Genomic DNA, 23,842 nt, shown 5'->3' with positions numbered 1-23,842 from the left:
ATTCCCCGCCAGGAGCCCTGAATGGCCAGTACTGAGGAGCCATTCAGGGCTCCCGGCGGGGTTTTCAAATAGAAGCGCTGCAGTGGGGAAAGATATATAGAATCACTGGGGGGGGGGGGGGGGGGGGGAGTGGTATGTATCTGGCCCCACAGCCCTTCTATATATCTTGCCCCTCGCAGTGCATTTATATATGTTCCCCCGCAGCGCTATCATACATCTACAGTAGTGCATCTGGCTGGCGCAATGTGCTGCTGAAAGAATACTAGTCATTCATAGTGCTGCAGCGGCATCTGTATATAGATGCACTGCAGGGGTCAGACATATATCCATATGTCTGGCCCCGACAGCGCTTCTATAATCAACAGGGGGAATATATATATATATATATATATATATATATATATATATATATATATATATATATATATATATATATATATAAATGCGCTGCCGGGGGGGGGGGGGGGGGGACGACACACACATATATATATATAAATAAACTGCGGGGGGGGGGGCATATATAAATGCGCTGTGGGGGGGGGGGGGGAACATATATAAATGCGCTGCGGGTGGCAAGATATAAAAACCCCTCCGGGAGCCCTGAATGGCTCCTCAGTATCGGCCATTCAGGGCTCCCGGCGGCGAATTTAAAAATGAAAGTAAATACATCGTACATCGCAGGGGAGTGGAGCATGCCGCCCGCTCCCCTGTTTAATAACTTCTAATCGATCAACCCCTCGGCGCCTGTACTACAACCCTCATCATGGAACAGAGTCTGTTCCATGATGGGGGTTGCAGTACAAACACTAATGTTGCCTCCCCAGCCACCGGGAGACTCCCGCAGCCGGGGAATTACTACTCCCATCATGGAAACAAGTCTGTTCCATGATGGGAGTAGTAGTAGTTCCTCAGCCCTGTCAGAAGCATGCTCAGAAGTAATAACGGATATATTTGTCATAGAAAAATAACGGCCGTTAATTTACACGTTTCTTGTGACGGAAGAAAAATTTGTGCATGTGCCGTTATTTCTTCCATCACAACTAACGTCCGTTATTCATGAAGGGCTATAACTGTTCCTAACGCATAATAAATGTACCCCTGTGGAGTTGGCTGCATTGTCTGAAATGCCCAGTAGATGGCCGATGGAGACCACAAATGAACTAGTATGCTATTAATAAAGACTGGAGCTGTGATCACATGATTAGAGATAATGCTGATTGGTGGAGACTTCGGTCACATGATTGTGACATTACACAGGTCCTGTGCCCTGAGGATTCGCTCAGAGGACTACAAGCTTAGCTAGAGAAAAGACGTGCTTCTAGGTGTGAGAGACTGCACCACAGAGACAACTCCTAGCTGAGAGTCCAGACGTCTGGTGAATACAGTGAGAGGAGACTGCTGCTGGACTGACCTGGTTAATGGTGTTGTGAGGGTAAGCCTAAAGCCTCTTCCCTGTTCCACTACAGGGCATCTGTCTCCTTACTCAAAGTAAAGACTCTGAGGTTCAGTGGTGGATATTACACAGTGCAGGCTGCTTCAGTGACGCTGCAGTGCATGACTTATAAGGGCCCCAACACTTCAATGTGCATCAACAACCATTAGGGCAAAGATAAGGGGGGGGGGGGGGGTGGATGAGTAGAATCCCCATTGCATTCCAATCTGTGTTACACTATTTTATTATGCATGTTGTTCATTTGCTACTTACTATATAAAGTTAGTTCACATTAGGCTGCGTCAGTCTCATTGTACCAAGTATGTTCTCAGTGGGACCCCACATGCCTACCCCGGATGCTCCACTGGTTGGAGGCACTGCCACAGACATGTACCCCAGCTCCCAGATAGCGGAGGCTCAGGATCAGCTTGTCAGGCGTAGTGAGGTAGCTAGGCTGAGGGACCCCAGAGACACTAGGGGGCGCTCCCAGGAGGCACTGCTGAGATCGTAAATTGGGGTACAACCAGTGAGAATAAGTTAAGTCCCCGGGCCACTCCCTCCTTTGCAACAGAGTGGGCCCAGCAACGGAATGTACCATTACAGCAAGCTGTAGTATTATGCCAAGTACCACCCTACTATGAGATGAGCCATGTCATCTTGTGTATGGAAATCAGACTGGGAATAGAAATAGCAACTGTCAGAGATATCCTGCAATATCCTGATGGCCAAACGTACATGTTAATATATTGTCATACAGATCTCAGAGACCATGAGAAGCCTATCAACATTCATTTGTATGGAGCCACAGATGAAGGATGCTCCTTAGTGTACGCCCTCCCTGATAAGAAAGAAAGGGTCTCACCACAACAACCCTTTGGGTTAGGACCAAAAGTCTATGATGCAGAAAAGCCCCTGACTCCCATCTCTGGAAAGGCTGGAGCCATTCCTAAACAAGCTGCCCGCCTTACTAGAGAACAGGGGATGATTACTCCTAAAACAGAGTCTTCCCCCATTTCCATCATTACAGAAACAAGACAACCCTGTATTTAGTAGCATGTCTACAGGAAGTAGTGACATATCTGACATACTTCAAAAGATCTCAGAGGCCACAGTGATAGCTAACCACACCCATAGTTACCGAAAACTGAAGATGTTTTTTGGGAATCAGCCTGTCCCTCCAGGAGAAGAGCCTTTTGAGGTCTGGAAGGATAAGTCTATGCAATTGTTGGAGGAATGGTCTTCTACTGATACAATAAAGAAACAGAGATTGGTGGAGAGTCTTCGTTTTCCAGCTACAGACATAAGACTATGCAATGGACAAGCTACTGCGCAAGACTATCTGCAAGTTTTACAGGACGCTTAAATGGAACCAATCATCAGATTTTACCCTATATAACGCTTGGCAAAGCGTTATATAGGGTAAAATCTTTATTTTCGCCATTCCCGGGGGATGCTGCTGCCCCCAGGGATGGTGAAGATATGAAGTTATAAACTAGTCACCGCCACCGCCGTAAGTAGTCACCTGGGCGGGGAGCTCTTCTCATCTGCTCCCGTTCTTCCGCCAGCAGCGACGCCCCCTCCGCTTGATTGATGGGCCGCGTCATCGTTCCGCTCACTGAACAGACGGAGCAGAGTGATGACGCAGCCCATCAATCAAGCGGAGGGGGCGTCGCTGCCGGCCGAAGAATGGGAGTAGGTGAGAAGAGCTCCCCGCCCAGGTGACTACTTACGGCGGCGGCGGCGGTGACTAGTTTATAACTTCATATCTTCACCATCCCTGGGGGCAGGAGCGTCCCCCGGGAATGGTGAAAATAAAGATTTTACCCTATATAACGCTTTACCAAGCGTTATATAGGGTAAAATCGGATGATTGGTTCCCTTTAAGGAAAATCAGAAGATTTGGATGATCTGTTGGTTAAGTTCCTAACCACTAAGCAGAAGGAACATGAAAAAAACATATCAACTATATCAACCGTTTACAGCTATCACTGGGAAAGTTATTCCATAAAGGAGTAGTCACCACCTCTGAGTTGGATCTAAGCAAATTCAGAGAGGTGGTTTGACCAATAATCCAGTTATGATTCTGCTGAGAGCCAAGTTGGATGATAAAGTTCAGCCCTATTCCACATTAATAAATACAGCCAGTAAATTTGAAGACCAGATGTGTCCACCTCCTCTACAGAAAGAGAAAGAGGATACAGAACGGTCAGCCCTTAGGAAGAAGGTGGCTGAATTGGAGCTTTTATGCAAATCACACCCAGAGAGAGAAGATCCTTCCCCCAGAAGTGGGGGGGCAACACAGAAACATTCCGAGGAAGAGGTTTCCTGAGGATACACCCCGCCGAGGGGACTGCATTAAATGTGGAAAATCAGGGCATTTTCAGCTGGAGTGCCCTGCGAATTCCATGGAGGTAGATGTGGAGGTGCTGGCAACCGAGCTCGAGGAGACTCAAATGACCAGGTCTAACAAGCAAAGGAAAAACAAGCCTACACATAGTCTATCCATAGGGGCCAAGATTGGGCCTAAATCCTTGATACACGTGCAAGTGGAAGGAATTTATGCTTCAGCATTGCTAGATACAGGGTCTCAAGTCACCATCATCTACAAAGACTTCTATGAACATCACTTGAAACACATTCCCATGGAACCTGCAGAAGAGTTTCAGCTATGGAGCATGGGGTCTCAAGCTCAACCCATGGAGGGATGCATAAACAGGACCATAACTATTCCCCAGTTAAACACCGGGATGATTTGTCCTATGGAGCTGGAAGCTCTCATATTCCCTGCAGCCAAGAAAGTGTGCGCCCCAATAATCTTGGGTACTAATGCAAAGATGGTACAGGATGTATTCAGGGCCTACCTAACAGAAGTGGGAGATGTTTCCTTAGCCCGACTGATGGAGGTCAGTCCTGTCCTAGGGAAAGAGTGCCATCAACTAGCCCTTGAAACAAAACCAGGGTCGTGCCACTATTTAGGGAAAGAACCTGTATTTGTGGAGCCCGGTGAGACCAAAACCTTACGAGCCATAGCCTCAATGCACAGTGAAATGGTGGGGGGAACTGGACAATATCTTATAGAGTCTCTATCTGAAGAGGATCAGAAGAAGGGGTGGACTCTCATACCCGAGGTGAAAGATTGGCACAAAAATTGGTGTCAGAGCTTTCCTGTGATGGTGCAGAACTTAACCCCCACGGAAGTACGGATTGATCGTCAACAGAAGATTAGTGTGATACACCTATTAGATCAAGTTTCGTCCATCATGTCTGTGAGTGCAGAACAGGAGGATCATGTGAAAGCACTGAAAGATTTTCATTTGGAAGATTCTCCTCTACCACAACAGTGGAAAGACAGCCTTTGTTCTAAACTAGCTACTCGAGAGGGAGTTTTCTCCAGAGCAGAAATGGACGTGGGGTGTTCTAAGAGTGCAACCCATGCTATAAGACTTTCTGATCCTACTACTTTCAGAGAAAGGTCAAGAAGAATACCCCACGGGAGCTCCTGCTACCTTTCAGAGGCTGATGGAGAAAACTGTGGGGGATATGAGCCCAAAGAGTGTCTAGTGTATCTGAATGACCAAATTGTGTTCGGGAAGACACCAGAGGAGAACGAACAGAGGTTGTTAAAGGTGTGGTATCGACTTCAAGCAGAGGGCCTAAAGCTATCAGTGGTCAAATGCCGGTTTGCCCATATCTCTGTCACTAACGGAGGGCACATAGTCACTGCTGAAGAAGTAGCCCCAGACCCAGCTAAGATTGAAGTAGTGTTTAATTGGCCAAGACCCAATAACATCAGCGAATTGCGGTTCTTCCTTGGTCTCTGTGGTTACTATCGAAGGTTCGTTAAAGATTACTCGAAGATTGCTCGAGAGTTACATGACCTGCTGAAGATTACCTCGGAAGGCTCAAGCACAGGACTGGTATATTGGGACAGTTCTCGGGGCAATAAAGACTAAGAATCCTAAATTGCTGAATTCTCTCCCAGTCAGAGAGTTATACTGAAGAGAATTGAGCACACTATGACTGGAAGATGGAGTCCTCTATAGGGTTGTGAAGTATCATGATCACCCTGGCAGAAAAGAATTGGTACTACCACACAGATTCCGGGGCATGGTCCTGAGAGCCCTCCACGATCAACATGGGCATCTCGGGCTGGACAAGACCTATGGCCTAGTACAAGATTGGTTCAATTGGCTTTGCATGAGGGAACATGTCGAGCAACATGTTAAGACCTGCAAAGGTGTATCCAGAGGAAGACCCTGCCTGTGAGAGCTGCCCCTATGGGTCATTTGAAAAGTACGGGACCCCTGGATCTTGTGTGCATGGACTATCTCTGCATTGAAAACGATATAGCAGGGATTGGGAATGTGCTGATGGTAACAGATTACTTTACAAGATATGATCAAGCTTTCCCCACGAAAGATCAAAAGACTGTGACTGTAGCCAAAGTCCTTTGGCAGAAGTATTTTATACACTATGGACTACCCAATCGGATACACTCTGATCAAGACAGAGACTTTGAGAGCAAGTTAATCAAGGAACTGTTGGACATGTTACACGTGCATAAGTCCAGAACCACACCTTATCATCCGGAGGGTGATGCACAGCCAGAACGGTTCAATAGGACCCTCCTAGACATGCTAGGGACTCTCAAGCAAGTCGAGAAGCAATCTTGGAGTAAGCATGTGGAAGCCATGGTCCATGCATACAACTGTACAAGGCATGAATCTACAGTGTTTTCACCCTATTTCCTAATGTTCGGAAGAGAAGCCTGATTACCGATGGATGTCCGATTGGGAGTGTCTGCTGATGGAACAGATTCAACCTCACACTTTCAATATGTGAGGAACCTCAAACAAAACCTTCATCGGGCCTATGAGTTTGGCCACCCAAGCTGCAGCAAAAATGGAAAAATGGAACAAAAGAAGGTATGATGCTAAGGTGAGACATCAGGAGATTCGAGCAGGAGATAAAGTTCTTCTCCGTAATTTAGGAGTGCCTGGAAAACACAAACTGGCTGACAGATGGAAAGACGCCCTGTTCGAAGTTGTGTCTAAACAGAATGACTACTAGTGTACAACATCAAGGGCCCAGAGGGCCAAATAAAGGCTTGGCATAGAAATCATCTGCTTCCAGTTGTGTATGCTGATGAAGAGGAAGAGAGTATTCAGGAACTAGAGGAAAACATGACAGAGTCCTGTGAATGGGGCAGAGGAGACCCTGGGAACCCCCAGTACAGAGTATCAGTGGTGGTCATCTCCTGCTGAGGAAACACAGCAATTGTTTCCTTTAACTCATGTGGTTTCACAAAGTCCTGGAACCCCTCCTGGGTCACAAAGTTCTCCAAGGTATAACCCAGAAAGTTCCTGTGCTTGGAACTTTCCTTAGAGACTCTAGTTCGAGGGCAGGAGCCAAAGTTCCACATTTGTGGTCCCAAGACCCTCTCCCACAGCGAGAACTGAGACACAGCACCCCCTAGGGCCCTAGTTTATGATAATATAATAGAGCCCAGTTATGCCCCAGCATCTAAAATGACCACTTTCCTATATACACTAGCTGAAGTGGTAAATGTTAGTCACTCTTTGCCCTAGATCAATAGCTAGCTAAGACGTTACTGTGCTAGTTGTACTGTATGTAGGATGTATATATGCTATACCTTGTTTTTTTTTTTTTTTTTGTTAGCCTCCTGGTTAGGTCTTGCCAGTAGAAGGGAAGTTTTTTTATAAGGGCGAGCATGTAACCCCTGTGGAGTTGGCTGCATTATCTGAAATTCCCAGTAGATGGCCGATGGAGACTACAAATGAACTAGTATGCTGTTAATAAAGACTGGATCTTTGATTACATGATTAACAGCCATTTCATGAGAGATAATGCTGATTGGTGGAGATTTCGGTCACAATCACACAGGTCCTGTGCCCTAAGGATTTGCTCAGACGACTACAAGCTTAGCTAGAGAAAAGACATGCTTCTAGCTGTGAGAGCCTGCACCACAGAGACAGCACCTAGCTGAGAGTCCAGACGTCTGGTGAATACAGTGAGAGGAGACTGCTGCTGGACTGACCTGGTTAATGGTGTTGTGAGGGTAAGCCTAAAGCCTCTTCCCTGTTCCACTACATGGCATCTGTCTCCTTACTCAAAGTAAAGACTCTGAGGTGCAGTGGTGGATATTACATAGCACAGGCTGCTTCAGTGATGCTGCGGAGCAGGACCTATAAGGGCCCCAACACTCCTATGTGCACCAATGGCCATTGGGGTGAAGATAAGGGGGTGGGCCGCAGGTGTGTTAGTGGGTGGGTGAGGAAAGTCCACATTGCATTCCTATCTGTGTTACACTATTTTATTATCCTATGTATGTTAATCATTTGCTACTTCCTATATAAAGTTAGTTCGCATTAGGTTGTGTCAGTCGTCTCATTGTACCAAGTATGTTCCCAGTGTGACCCCCACATCCCTACCCCGGATGCTCCACTGGGTGGAGGCACTGCCACAGACATGTACCACAGCTCCCAGATAGCTGAGGCTTAGGATCCGCCTGTCAGGCATAGTGAGGTAGCTAGGGTAAGGGACCCGAGAGACACTAGGGAGGCGCTCCCAAAAACCCATAGACTTGAATGGGATTGTGTAACATTGCTTTTGTACCTGACGTTTGTAACGGATCTTTTAATGGAACAACTTTATAGTGTGAAAGGGGCCTTAGCAGCCCTAAAACACAGTGAAACCTCTTTGAGAAGACCACCCAACTTACCATTGAAAAGTAGTCTTCTATAAAGGTGGTCTACTTCAAGAAAATAACCACTGTGCATAATGCCTGGTGGACAGAAAATCCACCACACAAAAGCTGGTCTGGATAAGGGAGTGGTTGTTCAAAGAGGTGGCATTTTGGAGTATAATTATCAGGAGTGTCCTCATTCACTGACCGGAAACCTATCTTAAAAATGGTAACAAACACAAAGTGTATTAGAAAGCTGTGGAAAGGGAGTTTTAAAAGGGGTTATCCAGAAATAGAACAATAGAGACAATTTCTTCCAAAAACACAGCACCACATCTGTCCGCAGGTTGTGTGTGGTATTACAACTTGGTTCCTTTCACTTCAGTGGAACTGAGCTGCGATACCATACACAACCTTAGAACAGGTGTGGGTCTGTTTTTAATAAGACAGCTAGGTTTTTCTAATGCTGGTTAAAACCTTTAAATCTCCATTTAGATCATCATTACAGTTTCTGCTATCAGAAAGTGTTGCAGTGCCAGACCCACCAAATGATGAGCTTGGTGGTGTCCATCATTTTGATGGGAAGAAGAGTTTCAGCCGGTGCTATTGTTCTTGTCAAATCTGACAGAATTACCAACAGAGACTTAGAAAGAAGCCTCTGACAGTGTAAACATAGCCTAACAGACATTTCAGGAGAGATGATAAATCCTACATAACTAATAAAAAATTAGATTAGAAAAGTCTATGCAAATTGTTTTAAACATGGGGCTTTCTTTGTAGGATACCAGTCACTAGAGTAATGCTGCATGAACCCCCGACAACATGAAACACTGACAGGATCCCTTTTCAAAAATTATTTACTTTAAACCATTGTGCCATGTCAAAGTAATGTTGCAATTTGTGCCCGGAATATGGCTCAGAGTCATCGGGTGGTCCCTGGTCCAGAATGACAGATCTCTCCTTATATGCAAATAGAGAAATGAGATTCATCAGTCGGGCACGAGGACTTAGCCCTGTTCTCAGACAAACTATAATTTCTCTGAACGGTGTATATCAATGTAAATAGGAAGACTGTTAGACTGGTAACGCTGTCCATGTTTTGGGCAGCATGCAACTAGTGACAGGTTCCATTTATAGCATTTCTTAAAACAACCCGACACTATTCCATATGGTTCTAACTACTCTTCTGCTAACTGCATTAGTCTTATGTACATTTTTCCTGCTATTGCTTTCTTCTATTTGAATTGCCTTGTTTTTAGCATGGCCACGTGTTGATTTTATATCTGATGCTGACTAAACTTTTGGTCTTATGCCCTTTTATATTTTTGTTGTTTGTAAGACAAATTCTTCAATAAAAATTAAGTTTAAAAAAATAAATAAAAATGAAAAAAAACACACTAACTGCAAGAAAGTACAAGATCGAGTACAGAAGACTTCATAAATATGCATTCAACTACATCAGTAGTGCATTACATGTACTATGGTTACCTCATTGTTTGGGTCTTGAATGACTTTATACAGAGCAGACACTAGACTTTTCTTGCGATGGAGAGTTGCTGCGTAAGCAGAAAGCTGCGCTTCAGGTAACACCTGTTAACGGCACAATGTGAAATTTGGTTGTTCAACATTCAAAAGAAAATTCAGATGTATTTTATTACTGTTTTGAAATTTATGTAACATAAAATAGGCTAAAGAAAATAAAAATCTTATTTTATTTTGCATTTTCATTTAACACCAAATAACAATCCAATGCACAGAGGGTAAATAGGAACCTAGATATTTGGGGACATTTATCAAAACCCGTGCAAAGGAAAAGTTGCCCAGTTGCCCATAGCAACCAATCAGATCGCTTCTTTCATTTTTTAACAATGCCTCTGCAAAATGAAAGAAGCGATATAATTGGTTGCTATAGGCAACTGAGCAACTTTCCCTTTGCACAGGTTTTGATAAATCTCCCCCATTATTGTTACTCTGTCCTGCAGTATAACATATCATGCCAGGAAACATGCTAAGAATTAATAGGGGCTGCAGTTAGACCACCCCTTGTCACTATGCTCATTAGGACATATGGACATTATAGAGGTATGTTCCTCTCACAGTACGGTATTCTCCTGTATAAACTAGAATGGAAGGCCATTCTGTACCAGAGGTCCCAGTGTCGCTCTTGTATTACATGAACAACTATCCATAACTTCACTATTTACAATATTCATACATGTGGTACAGGAAACATGACTGTGCCAGTGTAATAGGCAGTGGTGCTTTACATAATACTGGACAACACTGATTGGAGGACCAGTGCTGACAGGGCCATACTTCCTTAGAAGAGCTGAGGAAACAGAGCAGGCAATGGTTTTAATGACTTATGAGCACCTTACCATTCATGGCAGCTACCACACTGCCAAAACAGGTTCCCAGTTATCCACAGAGCCAGAATAAATATAAATCTGATTATTCCAAATTTAAATTACCCCCCCCCCCCCCCCCCAACACTGCTCTACAGCTATCCATTTTTCACGTGTTGTAGTTGAGAATGAAGAAATGCAAAGTGGTGCACCGAAATAAAAAAAATGCACACTATATCCTATGCCACCGTATATACTGTGCCAGTGAGTGCCATATATATTTCCTGTGCCACCACATTAAATTGTGCCAGTGGTCAGTGTCGCTATATATTATATACAGTGCCCTTAGCCTCTTCCACTCTGCGGTTCAGTGCTGCTCCCTGAAACTCATGTCCTGACTCCTCTGTCCTGCCGGACTCCGACTAGACTTTAGTCACTTGTCACTTTAAATCATACAAGGGACGTTGCTCAGTGCTGCTACGCCACTGTTGCACAACATTCCAATGTCAAATAAGAGAAAAGGGGCTGGCTTATTTTTGACCATTTAGTTTTTCTAGGCTGAAAGTGCGATAACAGCATTTTTGGCTGAAACATTTTGCCCACTGATCTATCGGTGCATCCTTTAAAAAGGAATATTGTTATAGTTCAAACCACAAAAATGGGTAAGAAGAACACTTAATTTCATTTTAAAAAGTATTTCCAATCTAACTGCATTAAGTACGGCAATCTATGGACAAGAGACAGAGCTCCAAGTTAACCAGTAATGAAATCACCTTGTATTCCGAGAGCCATTCTTCCACTACCCCACGTTCCGATCCCAGCATCTTCTTACCACGTCCACTGCTCTCGTACTATAAAAAATAAATAAATAAATAACTACTCAATACATATCCAAGTTATCAGACTATATATTTTCTGTTGATATTAGGTTGTGTTTACATTCTGTTGAGGTTTCGAACAAGAATATTGTGGTACTTAATTTAACCATCCAAATGGCTTCAATGGACCCTGAAGGACAGTCTGTCTGGATCCCTCATACACTGCTCAAAAAAATAAAGGGAACACTAAGATAACACATCCTAGATCTGAATGAATTAATTAACTAATCGAATGAAATATTTTCGTCTTTACATAGTTGAATGTGCTGACAACAAAATCACACAAAAATGATCAATGAAAATCTAATTTATCAACCCATGGAGGTCTGGATATGGAGTCACACTCAAAATCAAACTGATCCAACTTTGATGTAATGTCCTTAAAACAAAGTCAAAATGAGGCTCAGTAGTGTGTGTGGCCTCCATGTGCCCGTATGACCTCTCTACAATGCCTTGGCATGCTCCAGATGAGGTGGCGGAAGGTCTCCTGAGGGATATCCTCCCAGACCTGAACTAAAGCATCCGCCAACTCCTGGACAGTCTGTGGTGCAACGTGGCATTGGTGGATGGAGTGAGACATGATGTCCCAGATGTGCTCAATCGGATTCCAGTCTGGGGAACTGGTGGGCCAGTCCATAACATAAATGCCTTCCTCTTGCAGGAACTGCTGACACTCCAGCCACATGAGGTCTAGCATTGTCCTGCATTAAGAGGAAAACCAGGGCCAACTGCACCAGCATATGGTCTCACAAGGGGTCTGAGGATCTCATCTTGGTACCTAATGGCAGTCAGGTTACCTCTAGCAAGCACATGGAGGGCTGTGCAGCCCCCAAAGAAATGCCACCCCACACCATTATTGACCCACCGCAAAACCAGTCATGCTGGAGAATGTTGCAGGCATAAGAACATTCTCTCTGGTGCCTCCAAACTCTCACATCTGTCACATGTGCTCAGTGTGAACCTGCTTTCATCTGCAAAGGGCACAGGGCGCCAGTGGCGAAATTGCCAATCTCGGTGTTCTCTGGCAAATGCCAAATGTCCTGCACGGTGTTGGGCTGTAAGCACAACCCTCTACTGTGGACATCGGGCCCTCATACCACCCTCATGGAGTCTGTTTCTGACCGTTTGAGTGGACACATTTGTGACCTGCTGTAGGTCATTTTGCAGGGCTCTGGCAGTGCTCCTCCTTACAGAGGTAGCGGCCCTGCTGCCAGGTTGTTGCCCTGCTACAGCCTCCTCCACTTCTGATGTACTGGCCTGTGGTCACCACCTGCAGAACCACTCCTTTATTGGGGGTGTCTTGCTAATTGCCTATAATTTCCACCTGTTGTCTGTTCCATTTGCACAACAGCATGTGAAATTGGTTGTCAATCAGTGTTGCTTCCTAAGTGGACAGTGTGATTTCACAGAAGTGTGATTGACTTGGAGTTACATTTTGTTTGTTAAGTGTTCTCTTTATTTTTTTGAGCAGTGTACAACTGATCCAGGTAATGGTCATGGCTTCTATTACAAAGAGAAGTCACAGCGTAGGTGTGGGCTTACTTAATGTAGAAAATAATGCTGGATGTGCTAGGTGACAACAAGCAACTCTGTCTTTGCCATGGTATTTAGATACAAAGCAAATTTTTGCTCCAGGTGAAGGAAAGTCTAGCTAGAATGTTGAATCGGATTTCAGTCCTCAAGATCGTTAAAGAAATAAAGACAAGAATCTCATTGATTTGGTTCTCAACTGAAAACCACAAGACACCTGCATTTTCTTTCCACCAATTTCCTTCAGTTGAGTGTTAAGCTTATGGTGACCAAGTAGTTTTCCAGGAAATTGAACAGATTTGCAGAACTAAGACTGAATGCTTGGCTTGTCTGAGAGTTTTGCATGTTCCTATATTTAACTAACGTTTGTGAAGCGCTTGTTGATGACCTTTATACTGACAGCATGTGCTTTTCACCAACTAAGACTATGAAAAGCACCTCAGTCCATCAGTGACGTGCATTATATCACAGGATGAATATACAGGGTTAAACCTTTTACCCTTGGCACAAGATAGGAGTCTTAGAAAAAGAAAGATGCAGCAGAACATTTTAAATATACATGAGGTAGAGTGAAAGGAGATCTTGCAGAAAGAAAAAAAAAAAGGGGGGGGGGGGGCGCAAGCGCTAAATGCCAGAAAAATGCAACACAATTCAAGATAAAAATGAGCAATGATCTGTGAAACACTAGTAAACCTGAATACTAGTGTAAACATTACTGGTCTATTCCTCATAGCTTCCACTAAAGAGTTTGTTGTGATCCCATCAACACAATATCTCCATGCATGGCTAAGGTACAGGTACATGTTATATGCTCTCAAGTTGTTTGGTCATATGACCATACACAGCGCAATATGGAAGATCTACTACGGCACATGCACCAAAAAAACTGGAATATATGCCTTGCACCCCATTTACAATGTGTTTTAGAAGCTCTTGTTCTGTGCCCAACAAGGAGGGCATGATGTGGAGGGGGGGGGGGGGCAGAAAATAGGCGCTCCCTGGTGCAGTTCTCAAATAGATGGAAAAGAATTAGGTAAACTGCTCACCTTTTGGTTTTGAGCTTAGAGCCCAACACCTAACGTTGCATATAATACGGTATATATGAAGCTCTGTATCCAGCTGCAGCTTAGGTCCCAGACCAAACCTTGGAAGAAGATCGGATTGCGACACTAGTGAAGGATCCAACTGGAGATTGTAAAGAAAGCGGTTTGCTAGTGGTGCTAGTTTCGCAAAGTTTACAACCCCGAACAATGAGAAAAGTTCTATTATTAAAAGAGACAAAGCGTTTTGAAAAGCACCCACTTTTCTTCATCAGAAAAGTGGATCCTTTTTGAAAAGTGTTCTTGGTGTTTAACAATAAACCTACTTTTAAACTTTCCTCAGTGTTTGTGGTCATATACCTACACGAAACTGGCACCAGCACCACTCGCAAAACGCATTTCTTTACAGGCTCCAGTTGGATCCTCTACCCATCATGACAAGAGTACAGACTAGGGCACAGCCTAGCAAGGAGGGTGTGTGGCTTAAAGGGGTTATCCAGGATTAGAAGAACTGAGCAAGTTTCTTTCAAAAACAGCGTGGAACTGCCATAAGTTACCAAAATACCGTGATACACATATTTGGTCATACTGCACAGCTCTACTTTTTGGTGTAAGTGAAGAGAGAAATTTCAGAAAATGTGACCTGCACAAAATTTATCAAACACATTACCAGCACACACAAAAAATGTGTAGAAAAATGCTTCACTTACACCTACAATGATAAATGCCGGCCAATGTCTTTATTTTGTGTCATTGTACATCTGCATATACTACTCTATTGGTACATTTACAATGGTTTATAGAGTGCATATATGATCCTGCCCAGGACTTTTTGGACTGTTATTATATTTGTCATTCCATCACTTTTTTGCTTTCAGTCCTTGGACATATTATACACTAACGGATGGTGGCTGATACAGCTAAGGGGTAGGAAATGTTAATTGATTAGCCGTACTGTGTTTTGCAATAGGCCCGTAGGGGTGTGTTCCTTCTCCTATCCCCATCAGTTAGATAGTAAGTCAGTCAGAGAGCCTTTCCCTCTTGTTTTAATTTATTTAATGACAAGGTAGGTAAGAGTCAGGTGTAGGTTCCAGAGTGGGGCAGCCCTTTTCAGGACATACACTTCGCCTAGGAAGAGAGGTAGAATATAGAGATTATTTGCTAGGGGCTACATACATGCCTGGCCCTCCCCATCTCCTTAGGTCCCTCCCCAAACCTACCGCTACCTTTATCCACACTCTTTCCTTTTAGCAAGAGATCTGGTCTCTTTACAAGTAATTGTGCATTTTTGATCATCTGTGGTGCCGTTGGTAATATTTCATCACATACTTATCTTCCATTTATTACTTTTACTGCGGTGGTATTGGATTTCTTGTTTCTTTATCATGTCTATTAGATGGATTTAGGGTAGGTTTTAAGCGGATGTAAATAGAGGTTAAATTTTAGTGTTTTCTGTGATTTGTTTTGATGCAGGACACAAATGTAATTGGTTAAACAAGTTCTAAATTCACTGATCAGTAGATTTCTAGTGTGGGAGGATATGTCATTAATATTCTTTCATTGAGGACCCAACCACTGTCACTAGAATGCACTATATAGGATTATATAATGGTCCTACAAAGCATTCTTACAGGGCAGCAAAGGTGTGCCGTTTACAATGGGAAGGGCTCCTGCTACTTACCCTCTTATATAAACACTATTGCATAGCTATTTTATTCAGATTCACACTGAATCCTCCAGGTCCCCAGAATTTTCCTTACAAGTGGCATAGGAGTGTCCAATAATAAAGGAATTCTCAATTAATGTAAAATAGTTATATAAGAATAGACCAAGAATAATCTAGCAGACATGGAAAAACACGTGTGAACATTAGATGAACCCATAAGGCCGAGACTGGAAATTTGTCACATGCTGGCAAGACTGGTTTGTAGTTACTGCAGAACTTCTTTGCCCCTGGTTCTTCACTAATCTACCTATTCAACAACATGGAGGGTCTGATTTAGTGGACAGCATGGCGGCACTTTCCTTCACATTGATAGAAAAGAAGCACCAATTCTATTGCTGCATTACACAAGCAAGTATGTGTTAGGGTATACTAACACTGAGTAATCTGAGCTGAATCACCACTCGCGGAATTGCACTAGTGGAGGTTCCATGTGAAAGCCGGCAATTAAATCCTTTGGCGGTAGTATCACACGGTGCAGTCACCGATGACAGCAATGCAACGCTCATGGAATTCTGTGTAAAGAATCAACAGGTTAATTCTTTGAACAGATTAATTTCAGTGGCGGAATTCTCTGCTGCTGAAATTCTGCAGTGTGAACAGTTCCACGGATGACCAATTCACACCAATAGTAAAGTTCAACAAGCAAATTTCCGACGTTAACCACTTGAGGAAATTTCGCTCAAATTACTCATATTGAACATACCCTTACAGGGAAGTCATGTGGCATTATACAAAACACAGGAGACTCATTAATGCAATCAGACTTCTGAAGTGCAGTGTAGGCAATATGTAGAACAATCTGGGACCTATATACAGTTTACTTGGGCACACAAAACTCTGCATGTAGCCATCTGGAGCTATAACGATGGTATTAACTAGATTATATATATATATATATATATATATATATATATATATATATATATATATATATATAAATATATTATATTTATTACACACACACACACAAAATCTAAATAACCGGAAGCCTTTCTGTAAAACTTCACTTTTATTAGTCCTCTTAAAAAATTGGGTGTTTTTTTTTTTTTTTATAAAAAGTGCAGTGCTCTTATATTAACTTTTTGACAGCCACCATTTTATGCTTGGCAATTACAATTTGGTCACACTATAAGTTCATCATGCACAATTGAGGCTTTCATTTGCTCAGCATAATCAATATAATCCTCATATATACTGTAGTTAGGCTTCATGGAAAATTTGCACATCAATCCATTTCTCATAGCACTTTGATATATAGCATCAGATTATTGCACAATACTTCCACTTGTATCCATACCTGTTGTTTTCTTCTCCCAATTGTGGCCACAGGAGTACAGGAATAAAAAGATAGAAAAAAACAAAAATGCTGCAACAACAGTCTTATACATCAATAGCACACATGTCCCTGTGCACACCAATCAATTGCATCACCCTTACGTTAGCGATAGTTTTCCACACAGTAAGTTCATATAGTGCAAAGTGGCAATCCTCGTGTGTCACCTCTGTTTCTACGCACAGTTTCCCCCCCCCCCCCCCCCACTTCTATTGTATGAAAAAAACACTTAATAATTAGTATCTCAGTATGTGTGGTATTATTTAACCCCTTAAGGACCAGGACATTTTACACCATAAGGACTGGAGCGTTTTTTGCAATTCTGACCACTGTCAATTTAAAAATTAATAACTCTGGAATGCTTTTACAATGTAGAAAGGAGAAGACTGTAGCACTCCAATAAGATGAAAAGTGAATGTGGCTTTATTCCAATTCAAACATCAAGGCAACGTTTCAGCTGCACGCAGGCAGCCTTTGTCAAGCAGTTACATAGTGCACATGGTGCGGTATATATATGGTGGAAGGACATGACGTCACAATTACATCACATCATTAGCATATCAAAACAAACAATCAATGTATATTATATTACATCATAATCATTGTATATCAGGCAGTAGTGGACTACAAGTGCATATTAAGTGTACAGTGGTAGTAAACGTAAGAAAATGTGAAGAAAACTCACAAAGTAAATCTACAGAGACGGGATCACTGGGCGGGTCCTGTGTGATGTAACAAAGGAGCATCGGGCGCTCCGTCCTATGGCGGAGTGGCGCGCGATATTCAATAAAGCAGAGAAATGCTTGGACCGCAACCGGAAGGTGAGGTTGGAACGCAACCGGAAATGGTGCGATCGCACCCAATCGCATGGGTGAAAAAGAGCAGAGGAGACTGCAGTTCGGGCATGGGGGGATGTCGCGCACGCGCAGTGAATGGGTATCACATGCGCATGCGCAGAGAGAGCAAGGAAGCATGTCTGGCCATTGTTGTTGAGGGCAGCTGAAAGAGCAAAAATAAAATAAAAGAAAATAATAAAGAAGTGGCGGAGCAGCAGGGGTATGAATAGGGGTGCACCTAAAAATAGTTGTTGTACTGTGTAAGGGCGAAGAGTCTTATATATATCTCTCTCGCCTAGCACAGACAGCAATGGATAAATGGGGCCACACAGGCAGAACCATGCATACTGGACACTGCACTCTGGACCCTCTCTAGGGAGTTGGGAGACCTACCGAAAGGATCCCCAACATACAGATGGAGGGAAGGGACTACCTCTATGTAGATAGGGGAGTCCTGCCCACCAAACCCCAGTCACTGAGGGTGGCCTTTATTTGGTGCCCACGCCAGAAGTGTCCATCAAGTACTCGCACACGTCGCTGGCCCACCTATATCCTTTGTTCTGGAATGCTTTTAGTTATCATTCTTAGATTGTTTTTTCGTGACATATTCTACTTTAACTTAGTGATAAAATTTTATGGTAACTTGCATCCTTTCTTGGTGAAAAATCCCAAAATTTGATGAAAAAAATGAAAATTTTGCATTTTTCTAACTTTGAAGCTCTCTGCTTGTAAGGAAAATGGATATTCAAAATAAAACATTTTTGGGTTCACATATACAATATGTCTACTTTATGTTTGCATCATAAAATTAATGAGTTTTTACTTTTGGAAGACACCAGAGGGCTTCAAAGTTCAGCAGCTATTTTTCATGGACCAGTTCAGGTTTGAAGTGGATTTGAAGGGTCTTCATATTAGAAATACCCCATAAATGACCCCATTATAAAAACTACACCCCCCAAAGTATTCAAAATGACATTCAATAAGTGTATTAACGCTTTAGGTGTTTCACAGGAATAGCAGAAAAGTGAAGGAGTAAATTCACAATCTTCATTTTTTACACTCGCATGTTCTTGTAGACCCAATTTTTTAATTTTTGCAATTGGTAGAAAGGAGAAAATGTTTACTTGTATTTGAAACCCAATTTCTCGGTTCGGCGGGTGCAGTAGAGGGCTCAGAAGGGAAGGAGCGACAAATGGTTTTTGGGGGGCATGTCACCTTTAGGAAGCCCCTATGGTGCCAGGACAGCAAAAAAAAAACCACATGGCATACCATTTTGGAAACTAGACCCCTCGGGGAACGTAACAAGGGGTAAAGTGAACCTTAATACCCCACAGGGGATTCACGACTTTTGCATATGTAAAAAAAAAAAAATTTTTTTACCTAAAATGCTTGGTTTCCCAAAAATTTTACATTTTTAAAAAAGGGTAATAGCAGAAAATACCCCCCAAAATTTGTAACACAATTTCTCCCGAGTACGGCGATACCCCATATGTGGCCCTAAACTGTTGCCTTGAAATACGACAGGGCTCCAAAGTGAGAGCGCCATGCGCATTTGAGGCCTAAATTAGGGACTTGCATAGGGGTGGACATAGGGGTATTCTACGCCAGTGATTCCCAAACAGGGAGCCTCCAGCTGTTGTAAAAGTCCCAGCATGCCTGGACAGTCAGTGGCTGTCTGGTAATACTGGGAGTAGTTGTTTTGCAACAGCTGGAGGCTCCGTTTTGGAAACAGTGGCGTACCAGACGCTTTCATTTTTATTGGGGAGGGGAGCTGTGTAGGGAAATGTGTATATGTAGAGTTTTTTACTTTTTATTTTGTGTTAGTGTAGTGTAGTGTTTTTAGGGTACAGTCGCACGGGCCCCCCCGGGCCCACAGTAGTTTCTCGCTGGCAGTTTGAGCTGCGGCAGCTCAAACTTGCAGCCGGATACTTACTGTAATCCTCCGCCCATGTGAGTGTACCCTGTACGTTCACATTGGGGGGGTGGGGGGGATAGGGGAACATCCAGCTGTTGCAAAACTACAACTCCCAGCATGTAGGGTCTATAAGTGCATGCTGGGAGTTGTAGTTTTGCAACAGCTGGAGGCTCCGTTTTGGAAACAGTGGCGTACCAGACGTTTTTCATTTTTATTGGGGAGGGGGGCTGTGTAGGGGTATGTGCATATTTTATGTTAGTGTAGTGTTTTTAGGGTACAGTCGCACGGGCGGTGGGTTCACAGTAGTTGCTCGCTGGCAGTTTGAGCTGCAGCAGAAAATTTGCCGCAGCTCAAACTTGCAGCCAGATACTTACTGTAATCCTCCGCCCATGTGAGTGTACATTCACATTGGGGGGGGACATCCAGCTGTTGCAAAACTACAACTCCCAGCATGTACGGTCTATTAGTGCATGCTGGGAGTTGTAGTTTTGCAACAGCTGGAGGCACACTGGTTGTGAAACACAGAGTTTGGCAACAAACTCAGTGTTTTGCAACCAGTGTGCCTTCAGCTGTTGCAAAAGCTACAACCCCCAGCATGTACGGACAGCGGAAGGGCATGCTGGGTGTTGTAGTTATGCAACAGCGGGAGGCATACTACTTTGGCTGGGGATGCTGGGGATTGTAGTTATGCAACAGCTGGAGACACACTGGTTTGCTACTTAACTCAGTGTGCCTTCAGCTGTTGCAAAACTACAACTCCCAGCAGTCACCGACCGCCAACGGGCATGCTGGGAGTTGTAGTTATGCAACCAGCAGATGCACCACTACAACTCCCAGCATGCACTTTAGCTGTTTGTGCAAGCTGGGAGTTGTAGTTACACAACAGCTGAAGGTACACTTTTCCATAGAAAGAATGTGCCTCCAGCTGTTGCAAAACCATAAGTCCCAGCATGCCCATAAGGGAATGCTGGGAGTTGTGGTGGTCTGCCTCCTCATGTTGCATAACTACAGCTCCCAGCATGCCCTTTTTGCATGCTGGGAGCTGTTGCTAAGCAACAGCAGGAGGTTGTCACTCACCTCCTGCTGCTGCTGATCGACGCTGCAGGTCAGTCCCGCCGCCGCCGCTGTCGTCGCTCCTGGGGCCCCGATCCCAACATTAACGCCGGGGATCGGGGTCCCCAGCACCTGGGGTCGTCTTCCCGCACCCGCTCACGTCCTCCGGAAGAAGGGCGGAGCGGGTGCGGGAGTGACACCCGCAGCAGGAGCCCTGATTGGTCGACCGGGAATCCGGCCGACGAATCAGGGCGATCGTGGGGTGGCACCAGTGCCACCTCACCCCTGCAGGCTCTGGCTGTCAGAGACGGCCCCGATCAGCCAGTAATTCCAGGTGACCGGGTCACTGGAGACCCGATTGACCCGGAATCGCCGCAGATCGCTGGACTGAATTGTCCAGCGATCTGCGGCCATCGCCGACATGGGGGGGCATAATGACCCCCCTGGGCGATATGCCGCGATGCCTGCTGAACGATTTCAGCAGGCATCGGGCACCGGCTCCCCTCCGGCTAGCGGCGGGGGGCCGGGAATGGACAGGACGTACTCCTACGTCCTCGGTCCTTAAGGACTCGGAAACGGGGGCGTAGGAGTACGTCCATTGTCCTTAAGGGGTTAATGTGCGCACACTATGCTTTTTTTTTAATGCAGATTATATGAATTAATCCCTTTTCCATTAGTATCTACATATGTATGATGTTGCTTGATGCTGAGTATGCTCTCACCATACACACTTTGCTTTTTTATAGTGTTTTTTTTTAGCACTGTTCAGATAACATTTGTTCACAGCTCCACAGATAATGTATAGCCATTTAAAGTGCTGTGCTATCAAGAACCAGGAAAAGGGCATTGTCCACGACTCATTAATTTCATAGCAATGTTCATACTGTTGAGTCCATACTTTTTTTGTTACTTGTAAATTCATAAATTGGTCATTGATTTAGCAAGTCATAAAGTGCATATTTTCATGGATAAGGTGCTTTATCTGTGCTCTGGAAATGACTACTATTCACATTTGTTATAGTGTCCACAGGACTGCACTATTTGTACTGTTGCCAAGCAATCATATCTCTATTAGGCAGTAAAAAAATAGATGACAGGTATCCATATATCAAGATCTTATCTGTGGAGCTGTGAATAAATATTATCTGAACGGTGCTAAAAAAAATAAAAAAAAATAAATAAATAAATAAAAACGTCACAAAAAGCAAACTGTGTATGGTGAGAGCATACTCACACATCAAGCAACATCATACATATTGTTATCTGAACGGTGCAAAAATAGTGAATTATACTCACCGATTATTCCTTTTCTGAAGTCTGCACGACAGCACCCCTGAGATTAACTCCTCCTCCTGATTGGGACAGGAAAAAATACTGAGAGGTTAAATTCCCCACCAGTGTATTTACAAAGAACACAGAAGGAAAGGAAAAAAAGTGCATAAGAACACTGTCGTGGAGACTTCAAGAAAAGGAATTATAGGGGAGTATAATTCAGCATTTCCCCTTCCGTCTCCACGACAGGACCCCTGAGAAATACCAAATAATTTTTTTTAGGGAGGGACTATAGCATTGAGTACTTTACATCCAAAGGTCATATCCTCAGGAGACAAAACATCAACTCTATGGGGGGTATTTATCAAAGGATTTATGTGCTTTTTCCCCGTAACTTTGACGCAATTCTTTGGCGCAGTGTCTTTTTGCACCAAAGTTTGGCGCATTCTCTCCTCTGTCATTTTTTAAACTTTCTCAAAATCACATGGCCCTGTGTGTGATTTTTACTTTGGTCAGTAATTCATAATTTGCGTCAATCGATCTTTGGCGCAATTTTGCCCCTTTAGGTTTTTTATTAGTGCAATTCACCACCAAGAAATTTTGTACATGGAAAACACACATAGCAATGTCAAAAAATGTAAAGGCGTCAAAATACATTAAAAAAAAAATTTTTTGTGAAAGCTGCGACACCTCCGGGGCTGAGCAATACTATCCTGCGACATAGTTGCTTCGGAGGGACCCTCACCCTCCGTTGAGCCAGCATTGGACATGCCCACACAGGTTCAGGAAAAAACTAAAAACACTCAAGTTAAAAATAAAATCAATGTAAAATATGTGTAGCTCACTTAGGATAAAAGAAATAATGTGCTTGAGGTTAAAGGTGTTGCCTTCACCCAAAAGGCCTAATGTAATATGTAGAAATTATAAATATAAAATATTTATGTGAACCAGTCCTCAAAAGCACAGGGGAGAGAAGAAGGAAAAGACTAGTGGAGATGGGATCCAAGAAATGGTCTTTATTATATAAAAAGGATATATATGACCAATCGCCCAGCAGGGCCCTTGCTAAAGGCGAATGGAATATACTGGGTAAAAAATAGATATAATAAAAAATACAGAATATAGTAGGATTAAAATGAAATAAATATGATGGGTAAGTAGCACCAAAGAAAAATCATTAATTAAATATCTGCTGCATATATCAGGAGAAAACGTTCTCAGTCCATATAATTCATAGGGATATTTCAATGAAAAATCCACAAGAAATGTCCAGAATGAAAAGTCACAATTAGTTTGGGTGTATCCGGAGTAACGGTATATGGTAGTGAGTGTAGCCACAATAGCTACAATAGGAAATTCATGGACAGGTAATGCAGACAATGTGGCAAACACTGTCAGCGATGAAGATGTCAAGTCTCGGTGCACAGCACCACTCACCCTCCTTTGGAGTCCTCAGGTCCGGGCTGGCACGGCTGAGTCAGGCACTCTGGATATCAATGCCCGTCTGGGTGGTATGCTGGGTGAATGGCTGAATCTCCGGGGGTCCGAATGTCCTGGGCTGGAACGGGAGGCGTCCGGCCTTGGGGAGGATGATGTCCAGGAGTAACTCTGCCGACCGGGGCTGTGAGTGGATGCAGGTAACAGGTGGTGCGGCTTGCACGTATGAATAAGGTGCTAACAGCGCGCGTGCAGCAGTGGTCCCGGAATCGCGGGCATCCAGCTGTTGCAATTGGAATATGGCAGATACAGTCTATTTGAACTGATATACACTTATGG

General features: G+C 43.7%; 1 protein-coding gene across 2 annotated transcripts in view; it reads right to left on the bottom strand.

The window, feature by feature from the left end:
• HYCC2 (hyccin PI4KA lipid kinase complex subunit 2) overlaps positions 1 to 23,842 on the bottom strand; it is a 106,597-nt gene that overhangs the window by 34,949 nt on the left and 47,806 nt on the right. For both annotated transcript variants that reach the window (XM_056536404.1, XM_056536405.1), the window contains exons 3-4: positions 11,257 to 11,334; positions 9,627 to 9,728 (exon numbers count right to left, since the gene is read on the bottom strand). In XM_056536404.1, the coding sequence (XP_056392379.1) occupies positions 9,627 to 9,728; positions 11,257 to 11,307 (153 nt within the window). In that variant the 5' untranslated portion in view covers positions 11,308 to 11,334. The remainder of the gene's footprint in view (positions 1 to 9,626; positions 9,729 to 11,256; positions 11,335 to 23,842) is intronic.

This window comes from Hyla sarda, chromosome 8 (assembly GCF_029499605.1).
Source record: "Hyla sarda isolate aHylSar1 chromosome 8, aHylSar1.hap1, whole genome shotgun sequence".
Lineage (NCBI taxonomy): Eukaryota > Metazoa > Chordata > Amphibia > Anura > Hylidae > Hyla > Hyla sarda.
This window is presented reverse-complemented; position numbering and strand designations above follow the sequence as displayed.